We start from the raw sequence: 13,341 nt of genomic DNA, 5'->3' as shown, positions 1-13,341 counted from the left end.
AGGTAACTAAAGCCTGGCTAACTGTCAGGGAAAAATAAATGTATTTTAAGCTGATCAAAGAAGCTGAATAGTATCTTAAATCTTTCGCCCTGAACATAAAATAAATGACATGCAGCTGTTAACTTGAAAGAACTTGCACACGGAGAACATAACGATATCCTTAACTCTCAAATTCCTGTAATTCAAAGGTTGCTAGTTAAGTTTAGAGTATGTAACCGAAGAAGATCTGATACCTGGGAAGACCCGTACGCCGTCCTTCCACTCTCCACTCTGATTCTTGCGGCTGAGCCAGTCCTTGTAGTACTGCTCCCTCTTTTCTAAAACCCTCTGGTTATACGAATCCAGCTGCAACAGAAACAAAATGCCGCATCATAGCTTTATCCATCATTTGTAAAGGGTTCTACTTCAGTGTGCCGTCCGTCTAGATCACCTGGGATTACATGTGGCTGAGAAAATCCAACAATGACAGCAGATACAACCACACACTCAGGGGAAGAAGAACTAGGGGCGACTGTGGCTAAGTGGATAGCAGGGCCGTCCTTCAATCAGAGGGTTGGCGGTTCAATCCCCGGCTCCGGCTCTGCTAGTCGCATGTCCTTGAGCAAGACACTTAACCCCAAAATTGCTCCCGTAGCTGTGCCTACGGTGTAGAAATGCAATAGAATCTGAATTGTAAGTCGCTTTGGATAAAAGTGTCTGCTAAATGACTAATTGTAACTTGTAATGGTCTATGACAAACTGAACTTCAGTCACCAACAAGAAGCCCTTTAACAACCACACCCTTCTTATCGGCGCAATAAAACCCTTCACAGGTTCTCTTATGGTGCGTTCACACCAAATGCAAAGCAAATTTTACTCAACATAACATCATCTATGCGTAAATACGCCATTGCATCGACTTTCTATGTAATCTACTTGGGCGAAAAATTTGCGCTGCGTTTGGTGTGAACACACATTACATCTTGAGTAACACTGACCCTACTTGTTTACTCTAAATTAAGTGAAAGATTCCCCTGCTGATCATACCTTCTCCTGCTGCTTGTTCTTTATTTCATCATCTGCCTCTGTTGACGTCTGATGACCGGAGGATGTTGGAGAGACTGTGGGCAAACTGAATTGGACGGATTTGACCGGTTTGGCTGGCGGTTGAACAGCCAGAGATTTCACCGTCTCTATGACCTTCAGGCATCTGGCCACTGTGGTAGAGATGGTCGGTTGGTTAACGTTAGCTGGACTCGATGCTGTGGGTGTCGATGGTGGTGGTAATACTGCTGCAGTGATTAAAGGACTGGAGGAGTTAAGTGGTGGCGCTGCAGGAGGTTGGCCAATAAAAGGAAAGACTGCATGACTGGAGGGTGGAGCAAAAGGAGGCTGTCCGGGAGGGTGCTGGGGTGGAGGTCCAGCAGGAGGTCCTGGAGGAGGCTGTGCAGGACGCCGTGGAGGAGGTCCAGGGGGAGGCCCTGGTGGAAGTCCAAATCTCGGGGGTGGTTGACCAGCTGCAGGAGAAACTGGAAAACCCATGCTGGGGGTTGTGGCGCTCTGCACTGGAGGAATCTGGGTAGTGACTCCAAGGGGCCAGTTGATTGGTGGGGGTGGATGTTGGTAGTGAGCAGGTGGAGGCCCAGGAGGAGCTGTTGGAGGGGAAGTGGTGGAGGGTGTGCTCCCCATTGTTTTGGTAAGACTCTGTTGCTGTTGCGCCTTCTGTAGTGCCTCCAGCTCCTGCTGGTCCAGGAATCCTTCATACTCCGAGACAGCTTTCGATCTGCCGAGTGGCTCCAAACTGGAGGACCTAGTAGGCAAGGGGGAACAGATGTGATCCAATTCAACGGAACCGGTTCTACTTGTTTGCCGTTCTTCCCTCGAGGATGACAAAGTCTCTCTTTCTGAGGATGAGGACTTTCGGCTGTAGATTTTTTCTTGGGCTCGGCTCGCCAGTTTGGTCATATCTCCTGTACTCAGCTTCAGACCAATTGTACGGAGTAGACTTTGGATCTTGTCGTAGGGTTCCGTCTTGTGCTTTGGTTCCTCACTTGTTCTCTCTAGTGAGGATCTTTTAGGGCTCAGCTGTGTATTTTTCCCATCTAGAGCTAGACTGCTGCTGGGTTGCTCTTGAGCCAATCCCACGATACGAGAGAAACCACTGCAATCTTGAACTGCCCGCTCATGAGGCAGAAGGTCATCATTCACATGAACCGGTTCCGATTTCTTTTCAGAATCCACCTTTTTATTAAGCATGTCGAGGAAGCGGTCGAGGGGCTGTTTCACAGCTGCCTGGCGTGGAGTTGCGCTCTTCGGTGTGGGAGAGGGGCTTCTAGGAGGCGGTTCTGTGGGAGAAGGAGGTCTCAGAGAGGGTTGGGAAGATGAAGTTACAGCAGTATTCATCAAGGGAGGTTGAGTGGAGGCAGAAGGAACTTGGGCAGACTGATGAGAAGGTGAGAGACCATGGGGTTGTGGAGACTGGCTCTGTTGGACAGGGCAATACGGATCATCGTGAGGTCGATCCACATATGCCGGTTCATAGTAGCGATCGTCATACGGTTCATCATAAACATCGTAGCGATCGGTGTAACGTTGGCTGGCAGAAGGAGGGCCGCCGTAGGAAGGTTCACCATAGAGACGAGTTTCATAAGGGCGATCAGCGTAGGGACGCTCACCATAAGGACGATCGGCGTAGGAACGACTGGCGTACAGATCACCGGGGCGCTCGCCGTACCGCCGTTCTTGGTAAGGACTGTATGGCCGGTCATAATAAGGATCGTCATAGGGCTGAGAAGAACGATGGAGGTAATCGGGTTCGTCTGGTCGTTTCTTTAGGATGGACCGGACTGGTTTGTACTCTGTGAGAGGGACGGCGATACGGCCATGGTCATAGTCTATGCAAGTCCTCTGTCCAGGGTCGATGTCCACCAGCGACTTTTTGTAGGCAATCATGTCGTTCAGCTCCTCCAGCTCCCGCTTCTTCCTCGCTAGCTCGTCGTCCACAACTCCACCACGTCTGGGAGGAGGGCTTAGCTCCCTCCTCTTCTTGTGACTTTCATCATGTTCTCTGCTGATTTTGCTCCTCTTCCTGATGGTCCTCTCCTTGCTCCTCTCCTTGCTCCTGCTGCGACTCCTGCTTCGGCTGCGACTCTTGCTGTTGCTCTTAGTGCGACTTTTGGTGGGCCGGTTGGGTCTCTCGCGGCTTCCGCTTCGCCTGTACATGCTGCCTTTACGGTCACGGTCGGTGCTGGTGCTGCGTCTCTTTTTGATGATGCGTCCAAACTGGTCTCTGGGCGGACTCCTGCTCCTGCTTCTACTCCTGGCCCTGCTCCTACTCGGACTCCTGCTCCTACTTCTGCTCCGGCCATATTTACGCCGAGAGGCGCCGTAATCCCTTCTGCCGATACCGGTCTTGCTGTCCTGCGTTCTAAGATTTTTCACCACGGCCTTCAGCTTGTCCGTCTCTGGTTTTTCTTTTCTGAAAAGTTAGGCAGGCTTATTAGAATAATTTCACAGAACTTGTATTTCTATGCACCTAGTTTAGATGCCAATGTGTCATTTAGTCAGGTTACAAATGTGACCTAGTGGTTGAACTATCTATAAATAGGCAAATATTTGAATTATAAAAGAACAAAGAACTCTGGTAATCTATCAGCCCATCCCGATTTTTACACCCAAACATAACATTAAAATAAAAATCATTACTCACTCAGTGTCTTCTGTTTTTGCCAGCTTGATGGTCATCTATTAACAATACGGATATCAGACAAAGTTAGAAAAACAATGATCTCATCCAACGTCTTGTTACAAGAATGCTTCATCGTTTGTTAAACGCACACAAGTGCTGAATCCATTTAGGAGATAGTTACACCATAAAAGCAATATGCAGCTTTGCATTAGACTCTAAAATCATTCTGAAAATATATCATCCTTTATTCAAATCACGTAAAAGTTATTGTTAATGTTGTTTAAACTAACTACAGCTTTTATATTGTATCAAAAATGTTACCAACGTGAGAATTCTGCAACTTTAAACTTGAGAAAAATGAATGAACAAAAACAGACACATAACTGTGTAGATATGAATCAAGTCCTCCTCACCTTTCCTTTATTGGCCCCGACGCCACCTAGCTTACGAACGGGGAGGAAAACGCTCTCGGTGAAGCGTTTTATCCGGATGGCCTGGTTCCCACCGTCTGCCGTTTCATGCTTGGAGAAACAATAACAGAATATTTTTACACAGAAAAGTGTAATGAGAATGTTGAAGATGTGGCAGAAATGAAGATCCCAGCGGGGATCGTTTTATATGTTCACAACAGATCCAAAGAGTTAGTTCTTAGTCTGACTCTTTATACCCATAAGTCCAGCCCTTACATCACTCTCCACCAATCAAAGCACATCTGGTCTTTTCATGATGTCATGCTCTCTTCTTCTGTCTGGGGTCAGGATGCAGGTCACATGATATTTGTATTGTCTTCTTATTTACTTACTTACAGGAAACGTGTTCTTATCTCCCAATGTTCCTGCATGACTTTATCACTTCTCTGGGAACTGTTGATTTCCCACAGATGTTCTTATGAAACCAAATATGCTGGGTTCAACATAACGAGGCCTTTCTTCAACAAAGATAGATTATCAGACTATCGGAGGCAAACTCAACAGATTATATGCTATGTTTAGAACTTTTAAATACACATCAGAAGGAACATAAGACGTAGAGGAGGATCAGGACTCACAGGGACGACGCTGAACTCGACCTTCTCGTTTAGCTCCAGTCTCTTCTTCTCGATCACCTCCGACATGTGGAAGTAGAGCTGAGGGTTCTGAGCACACTTGATGAGTCCGGAGGCGTGAGAGAACTCGATCACGATGCCCTGGTGAAAGAAAGAAACACAAACCACCGTGAATCCAGCTGGTCGTCTGCCGGTCGGGGCTCGATCCGTCGGTTTAAAGACGTTGACTTACGTGTCGACGTTGTTCAATGGACTCTTCGAAGGAGTCGGGGAGGATCTCCACGAAGGTGGCTCGTTCCTCTTTGGTCTCTCCGTGGGTGGCGATGTTGAAGCGTACCTTCACAGAGGAGACGCAGTTCAGACTAAACTTCTACAGAACTTTACACGCAGTGAATCACACTTTGATTACAAACACAAGAACCGTGTAGTGATCCATTTACACCACAGTCCTGTCTCAGTTCTTTATTAACGCTACACATCATATTCTTCTTCTACATGAGTCCATACACCCATTACTCATATAACACCCAGAATGCATCTGTGCTCTTTATTGGTGAAGCAATCAAACAGCATGCGAATGGCTCTTTTCTCATGCCAACGTTGTAAAATGTAATGGTATCTACGGTTGGTTAAGTCATATGGCTCGTGGTAAAATGCTCATGACGTCGGGTACTATTCTTTTCTGAGGTGAGACTGTTGAACTCAGGGGTTCAGGGTGTAGAAATGTGAGGCGCATAGAGCGGGTTGGGGTTAAACCCTTTCTAACTGTCACCTTGTCTCCGTCCAGCATGGTGGCGGTGCTCAGCAGGTCGTTGGGTCCGAAGGGAAGCAGCTTCTGTTGGCCGTCGATGGTCATCACCAGTCGACCCATCTCTGGGTCCGCTTTCACAGCTGGTCCTCCTGCAGCTTGAGACGCCTGCTGGTTCTCCTCGTCCTCCTTCATCTCCATCTTTCCCTCCTCTCCTTCCACCTCTTCCTTCTTGTCTTCATCCATTTTCTCCATTTTGATTTTCACCTGCGGGAAAGAAAAACATTTAAATTCACGGCTAAAGAAACGGAATAAATAATAAAAACATTTCAAGGATTTCTTTTCCTTTGTACCTGTCCGAGGAGCGCCTGTCCATCTCCTTGTTCCTCCTTCTTCTCCTCGGGCTCCTTCTTGATCTCCTTACGGGGATATTTGGAAATGGCTTTGAGGACGGTGCCTTGGAATCGCTCTTTGCTAACGTCGTCCAGCGTGTCGGGGTTTCTCACTCTGACGCCGAGGGGCGACCACTGAGAGGAAGAAGATATATTATATTAAACTAAACTAAATAAAACATTCAACGTTACAAAAGCCATCCATTTAAACCGAATTCATTTAGACTTTGTGTAACAACTTAAGCTTCAAAATGATGATTCAAAGTGTTTCTTACTTTGCATTTGGCTGCTGCCAACGCCGCCGACACCTCCTCCCTCTTCTTCCTCTCCGCCTCTCTCCGTCGCTCCTCCACCTCCTCCTCCTCCCTCCTCTTCCTCTCCTCCTCCTCCTCCTCCTCTCGTTTCCTCCTCTCCTCCTCCTCCCTCCTCTTCATCTTCTCCTCCTCCTCCCGTCTCTTCTGCTCCTCCAGGATTTGGTCCTCGACCCTCTTCGTCCTCAGTAGCCTGATGGCTCTCTTTTCTGATTTCACCTGAAGAGTCAAAAATATCTCAGAGGTACATAGTGCACTTTATACTGTACTACGTCTCAGAGGTACATACTGTACTACGTCTCAGAGGTACATACTGTACTACGTCTCAGAGGTACATACTGTACTACGTCTCAGAGGTACATACTGTACTACGTCTCAGAGGTACATATTGCACTACGTCTCAGAGGTACATATTGTACTACGTCTCAGAGGTACATGTTGTACTCACCGTGGCGACTGTGAACGCCGCCTCCTTGTGGATGTCGCTGCTGTTGAACTTGATTTCGCTGAAGTTCTCACAGATGTCAAAAGGAAGCTCTCCGTGCTCCTCGGAGTTGACGATTCCTTCTTCTGGACCCAGAAAGGTGATGATGCCCTGAAAACACAGATACGTTAACGGTTCACTCTTCAATCGACCACAATATGAAGAACCGGAGATTCAACCGGTAGTGACGGCGTGCGGTACCAGCTCTCTCTTCTCCTTGGTGTAGCTGAAGGTGAAGGGGATTTTGGGTTTGATGTTGGCCGCCCTCCTCTTCCCGGTAGTAATGTCCACCAGCAGGTTGATCAACACGTGGTCGTTCTTCAGCAGCGTGACGCCGCAGTCCCGGTGGTCGAAGGTCACGTTGGTCTTGAGGGGCCCGATGTTGGCGTGGATCTGACCCGGGTAACCCTGCATGTTGGGCTGCGAGAGAGGAACCAGTTAAAACCAGTTATAGCCCATCTGATCTCAACATTCTCCTCCAAACAAGGAGATTAAAGAATGATGAAGCTGGATTTACCAATGACATCATCTTCATCAGTGAGGCTATGGAGGCTAAACTAGCAGTAACAAAGCCTGCTTACCGTGGGCTCTATGATTGTCTGGCTGACGATGCCCTCGTACAGCTCCGTGTCCAGCTTCATGTTGATGCACAGCTCCGGCTTGATGCTGGCCTTCCCGTTCAGCCAGAAGTCTTCGTCACCGGTGGTGTTGTGGGCGGTGGCCTCCGTGGCGGCAGAGAGCGTCAGGAGGAGGGGCTCCTTCACCCGGCGGATCCTGATGGCCCGCTTCCCCCCCCTCAGCTAAGGAGAAACCAACACAAACGCCGTTTCAGAATGAACTCCTCTACTGGAAGGTAGTCGAAGTCTGTGACAGGAAGTGAAAAGGTCTTTGAAAGACGCATTCCTCACCGTCAGGACGGTGAACTCGACCTCCTCGTTGACGTCTTCGTCGGTGAACTCGATGTCGCTGAAGTTCTCTCTGACGTTGAAGGGAAGCTCGCCGTGTTCGTCACACTTGATGACACCTTCGCTGTCTTTCAGGCTGATGATGACTCCCTGAAAGAAGACAAAAACTGATCCTGAGCCTCAATGACTTGATGTCTGTAAATGTGTGACAGTAAACCTCAGGGTCTGACCTTCTCTCTGGTCTCGTTGGTGTTGCTGAAGGTGCAGGGGATTTGGGGTTTGATGTTCGTGGCCCTCCTCTTCTCGCTGACGATGTCGGTCAGCAGGTTGATGAGCACCTGGTCGTTCTTCAGCAGCGTCACCGTGCTGTCCTTCCTGTCGAACGTCAGGTTGGTCCTCAGCGGCCCGATGTCCACGTGGACCTGACCCGGGTACTGGCGCTCGCCGGGCTGCAGACCGGACCAAACAAACGGGGAAGGGTCAACGACAGGAAACTCGGGGAGGAAAAGGAGGACGGGTGGATGTCGAAACTGACCTGAGGCTCTGTGATGGGCTGACTGACCACCGCCTCGTAGATCTCCGTGTCCACGTTCTCGGTTCCCCCAGGAGCCACTTTGACATCCGTCGCTATCGAACTGTTCTGCTCCGACACACAAACAACAATCACATTAAAACCAGCTTTGAATACGCGTTGTTTTTAGGATGATGATGATGAAGATGAAGCAGCCTCACCTTCTCCTTGCAGGCCGTGAAGTGAACTCTGACCCCAGGCGTCATGGCTTTTGGGTTTCCAAAGAAAGCGGCGAAGCTGAAGGTGAACTTCTCCAGGTCTTCTCTCTCGATGTAGCCGAAGGTGGGCTGAGGACCAGAGACAAGACGGACTCGGATTATGAACTGGATCTGGATTCAGGACTCGGTTAAGAAGACCAGCTGAGGAGACGGGCTCCTCCCTCCAACAGAGACAATACTGGATTCGTTCTTTCTTATGAAATCCATAAATATCCAAATGAAAAAGGGGTTGACAGACAATTGTGATATTGACAAAGGTTTAGAGAAGGTCTAGATTTGAACCCCGTGAGTCACGTTACCCCGATGAAGGAGATAATCCCTGTAGACCTGCCAGGAGGAGGCCTGAGGACACAAACGCACCGCCATCAGAGACAGTAGAAGAAGAGAAAACCAGACGAACTCCAGCTTCTATAACCAACTTACTTATCAAATGTGCGTTTCCCCAGCAGACCCAGAGCTCTGTTGATCTTGACGGGATCAGGTCTGGGTTTCGGGGCAGCGGCGGAGGGGTCGGCTGCCGCTGTTGTAGCGACGGCCGCCAGCTCCTCGGTGGGATTCTTAGTTTCCCCCGGAGTCGACTCAGCAACCGGAGCTGAAATCAAGGCTTTGATCTAAAAAAACAAAAAACAAACACAGACCAGATCTACACGTGATCCTGCTGAAGACCAGGGCCCCGTTCCTCGTACGTGGTTCAGCTAAGTCGATCAAATGTCCTATTAGCAGCTGAAATTAACGAGATGATTGAAGTCAGGCTATCTCGGTTTCTCCAAGGCTGATCCGCTCAAACAGTCTCGTTAATTGGAACCAGACGATCAGGATCAGGATAATTGCGCGTGCCCGTCCTACTTCAAAAGGGAGAAGCGTCGATCACCGAAACCATGATTTTCTAACAGTACAATGTTAAATAAAGTCAAAGAAAGAGCCTCTTTTTACTCCGCTGACGAGCAGGAGATGATCATGAACGCATATGAGGAATTCAAGACCGTAATCACGGCTAAATCTAACACCGTCACCGCTATGAGGGCTAGACAAGAAGCACGCAGAATATCACAGACAAGTTAAATGCGTAAGTGTTGTAAATGTATCGGCTCATTTTAATGCCTCATCACCCCAATCAATCAGATGATATGTCTTTAAATGTGCTGCTGGCAGTAGGCTTAATGAATGCATCATCCAATGAGATCTATAGCGACAATAATGATCTCAACTCTTTCACAATAAGTAATAAAAACAAGCCCAAAGAGCATCTAACTGATACTCATTAATATGAGGATATATGTACTGTATGCCCTCATGTATCATGTACTATATATGTGTATATACATGTATGTGTAGATTACCATATAGAACTAGCAGTTTGAATATGTGTGTGTGAATCTGTGTGTGGGCGGATCAGTGTGTGTGTGTGTGTTATTCATCATCAGACATTCAATCACCTGAAGCAGTGAAGATAAATAGTGTGATTCTCTCTGTTCTTATCATGAGTCCACCTTCATCATGTTCTACAGTAATGATATGCTGGTGTACTAATAACACTGTCATATCATTATGAGTGCTTTAACCCTCATGTATGCAACGCAGCCATCAAGAGGACATGGGAGCAAGTAAACACTAACACACACACATTACTCAGAATGGTGAGTCAGTACAATATGTGCCATGGTGATGTAATGAACACATCCATAAGTTTATTAAGCGCCAAATAAACTTTACCAACAGCACGGCATGCAGCGGCTTTCCCGATGTTCTCCGCATCGCCGACACTGAACAACAATGTACCACTCGCAGAACAGCTCAAGGCTGCATCCAGTGTGTGAGACATCAATGCTCGGCTGCAGCGTGTGGTGTTCAATGTATGCTCCAGAAGGTCTGTAAATAAATGATTCCTTGTGGGCAGAATGGATAGCGCTCGTATAGGAAGTCATCATGATGTGATGACGGATCTTGGCGATGTGGAAGAACTCTCTCCCTATAAAACGCTAATCTAACTAATATCCTCCTTCATCAGTGGATCTCTGAGGAAGGGAGCTGTACATTAATGCAATAGAGGCTTCTTAGTTTGCTCAGCTGCTTTTAATGGATCACCGTGTGTCTCACTTTACATGCATTTACGGAACTCCCGTATAAACCCCGGTAGATGCGCAAGCGCATTAGACTACCGTATATGACAGGAGCTGCCATGTTTTCCGGGGGAGTGGCAGCTTATCCAGCTACCTTCAGTTAGCCTGCGCTGGAGCAGCTTCAAGCTTATGGATGTGTTGCCATGGTGATTTTGCCAAACTTGCTTCGTGGAACCGAAAAGCCTGATCTACGTAATCTTATCCTGAAAAGTATCCGGCTAACTCAGTTAGCCACGTACGAGGAACGGGGCCCAGGTCTCAGATCTCCTAGTAATGATACCACAAATACTCTGTTCCAAGACAGTAAAAGTACTAAAGTACTACTGGCATTAGCCATAAAGCCCTTAGAGGATCTGGTTGTTAGGGTTAGTTAAACATGATAAACAGAAGATAAACTGGGTATGTTCAAACCTCCTCCTAGTACAGGGACCAGGTCTACAACGTTACCACTAAACCTTCTAGTACAGGGACCAGGTCTACACCACTAAACCTTCTAGTACAGGGACCAGGTCTACAATGTTACCACTACACCACTAAGCCTTCTAGTACAGGGACCAGGTCTACAATGTTACCACTACACCACTAAACCTCCTAGTATAGGGACCAGGTCTATATCGTTACCACTAAACCTCCTCCTAGTACAGGGACCAGGTCTATAACGTTACCACTAAACCTCCTAGTACAGGGACCAGGTCTATAACCTTACCACTAAACCTCCTAGTACAGGGACCAGGTCTATAATGTTACCACTAAACCTCCTAGTACAGGGACCAGGTCTATAACGTTACCACTAAACCTCCTAGTACAGGGACCAGGTCTATAACGTTACCACTAAACCTCCTAGTACAGGGACCAGGTCTATAACATTACCACTAAACCTCCTAGTACAGGGACCAGGTCTATAACGTTACCACTAAACCTCCTAGTACAGGGACCAGGTCTATAACGTTACCACTAAACCTCCTAGTACAGGGACCAGGTCTATAACGTTACCACTAAACCTCCTAGTGCAGGGACCAGGTCTATAACGTTACCACTAAACCTCCTAGTACAGGGACCAGGTATATAACGTTACCACTAAACCTCCTAGTACAGGGACCAGGTCTATAACGTTACCACTAAACCTCCTAGTACAGGGACCAGGTCTATAACGTTACCACTAAACCTCCTAGTACAGGGACCAGGTTTATAACGTTACCACTAAACCTCCTAGTACAGGGACCAGGTCTATAACGTTACCACTAAACCTCCTAGTACAGGGACCAGGTCTATAACGTTACCACTAAACCTCCTAGTACAGGGACCAGGTCTATAACGTTACCACTAAACCTCCTAGTACAGGGACCAGGTCTATAACGTTACCACTAAACCTCCTAGTGCAGGGACCAGGTCTATAACGTTACCACTAAACCTCCTAGTACAGGGACCAGGTCTATAACGTTACCACTAAACCTCCTAGTACAGGGACCAGGTCTATAACGTTACCACTAAACCTCCTAGTACAGGGACCAGGTCTATAACGTTACCACTAAACCTCCTAGTACAGGGACCAGGTCTATAACGTTACCACTAAACCTCCTAGTACAGGGACCAGGTTTATAACGTTACCACTAAACCTCCTAGTACAGGGACCAGGTCTATAACGTTACCACTAAACCTCCTAGTACAGGGACCAGGTCTATAACGTTACCACTAAACCTCCTAGTACAGGGACCAGGTCTATAACGTTACTCACCCACTCAGGCTGATCAGGCGGTGGGTTGATCATCGTCTCCTCCACAACGGTCTGAACACAAAGAAAGAATCTAATCAATCACTTTTTAATCCCATTGATCTGATCAATAAGAGAGGAAGAAGAGGACTTGAGGTAAACTGAGGACCGGTGAAGGACGCGGCTCACCTCTCCTGTCCAGCCGGGAGGAGGGTAGCTCAGATACCCCAGTGGAGGCCCGCAGGCTGGAGGGGGGATAGGAGGCACCGGTCCGTAGGCTGCGGGGTCCGGAGAAGGAACCGGTGGTACATGCGGTACGGGTCCGGGTGGAACATGCTCGGGCCCCCACGGCTCAGCGGGACGTTGCGGACCCCAGCCAGGAGGTCCCCAGCTCGGAGGAGGTCTCATGTCATCAGGGTGAGGAGGTCTCCAATCGTCCGGGTGAGGGGGTCTCCAATCGTCCGGGTGAGGGGGCCTCCAATCGTTCGGGTGAGGGGGCCTCCAATCGTCCGGGTGAGGGGGTCTCCAGTCGTCGGGATGAAGCCCCCAACCCGGTGGCGGCGATGGTCCTCTTAAGGTAAAATATGATAATCCTTTATTAGTCCCGCAGTGGGGAAATTTACAGGATTACAGCAGCATAGTGGAGTATATATACACACACGTATGTATGATACATACATGTATACAGCATAGTGCGAACAAGAGAAACAGACAGTTGAATGTTATATATACACAAACAGTTGTACCTTGGTGCCCAGCCACGTGGTGGAGGCTCTCTCGGCCCCCACCCTCCAGGTGGAGGAGGCCCCCACCCACCTGGAGGCGGTGGCCCCCATTCTTCGGGCGGTGGAGGGCCCCACCCTCCTGGAGGAGGTGGCCCCATGTCGAACGGAGGTCCGTGGTCGCCCCTCGGTCCCATGGGGGGTCTGTTCCGCATCGGTCCCATTTCCACACCGGAACAAAGCCAACAGCTAACGTGAACGCAGGAAGCTAGCTAGCTACAGAGCTAACTGGCTAATCATCAAAACAATCCGACGGTTATATTTCCGTTCGCATCAAATATGTCGGAATATTAACTCATATAAACGTTTATATTTCCAGCGGAGAGTCAGCGGGTTCAAGCTAAAGCCTAAACAAATACCACGGAAGTGTTGGTATGACGTTCTTCT

The 13,341-nt window shown here is 48.4% G+C and overlaps 1 protein-coding gene across 8 annotated transcripts in view; it reads right to left on the bottom strand.

The window, feature by feature from the left end:
• LOC142943696 (uncharacterized) overlaps positions 1 to 13,341 on the bottom strand; it is a 21,262-nt gene extending 7,921 nt beyond the window's left edge. For 7 of the 8 annotated variants that reach the window (XR_012952126.1, XR_012952127.1, XR_012952128.1 and 4 more), the window contains exons 1-21: positions 12,919 to 13,341; positions 12,362 to 12,743; positions 12,197 to 12,247; positions 8,765 to 8,952; positions 8,641 to 8,683; positions 8,285 to 8,410; positions 8,088 to 8,192; positions 7,783 to 8,001; positions 7,556 to 7,702; positions 7,229 to 7,447; positions 6,849 to 7,067; positions 6,612 to 6,758; positions 6,128 to 6,382; positions 5,814 to 5,987; positions 5,485 to 5,727; positions 4,945 to 5,049; positions 4,716 to 4,853; positions 4,081 to 4,188; positions 3,689 to 3,723; positions 1,027 to 3,457; positions 234 to 345 (exon numbers count right to left, since the gene is read on the bottom strand). Coding sequence is in view for 5 of the 8 variants with exons in the window: in XM_076085343.1 (XP_075941458.1) it covers positions 234 to 345; positions 1,027 to 3,457; positions 3,689 to 3,723; positions 4,081 to 4,188; positions 4,716 to 4,853; positions 4,945 to 5,049; positions 5,485 to 5,727; positions 5,814 to 5,987; positions 6,128 to 6,382; positions 6,612 to 6,758; positions 6,849 to 7,067; positions 7,229 to 7,447; positions 7,556 to 7,702; positions 7,783 to 8,001; positions 8,088 to 8,192; positions 8,285 to 8,410; positions 8,641 to 8,683; positions 8,765 to 8,952; positions 12,197 to 12,247; positions 12,362 to 12,743; positions 12,919 to 13,118 (5,647 nt within the window). In the remaining 3 variants the exon portion in view is untranslated. The remainder of the gene's footprint in view (positions 1 to 233; positions 346 to 1,026; positions 3,458 to 3,688; positions 3,724 to 4,080; positions 4,189 to 4,715; positions 4,854 to 4,944; positions 5,050 to 5,484; positions 5,728 to 5,813; positions 5,988 to 6,127; positions 6,383 to 6,611; positions 6,759 to 6,848; positions 7,068 to 7,228; positions 7,448 to 7,555; positions 7,703 to 7,782; positions 8,002 to 8,087; positions 8,193 to 8,284; positions 8,411 to 8,640; positions 8,684 to 8,764; positions 8,953 to 12,196; positions 12,248 to 12,361; positions 12,744 to 12,918) is intronic. The other variant, XM_076085342.1, reaches the window with a different exon arrangement.

Source organism: Anarhichas minor, unplaced genomic scaffold, assembly GCF_050575085.1.
Source record: "Anarhichas minor isolate MPS153535 unplaced genomic scaffold, ASM5057508v1 ptg000154l, whole genome shotgun sequence".
In the NCBI taxonomy this organism is placed as follows: Eukaryota; Metazoa; Chordata; class Actinopteri; order Perciformes; family Anarhichadidae; genus Anarhichas; species Anarhichas minor.
Note: the sequence above shows the minus strand (reverse complement) of the source record. Positions and strands in the feature narration are given on the sequence as shown.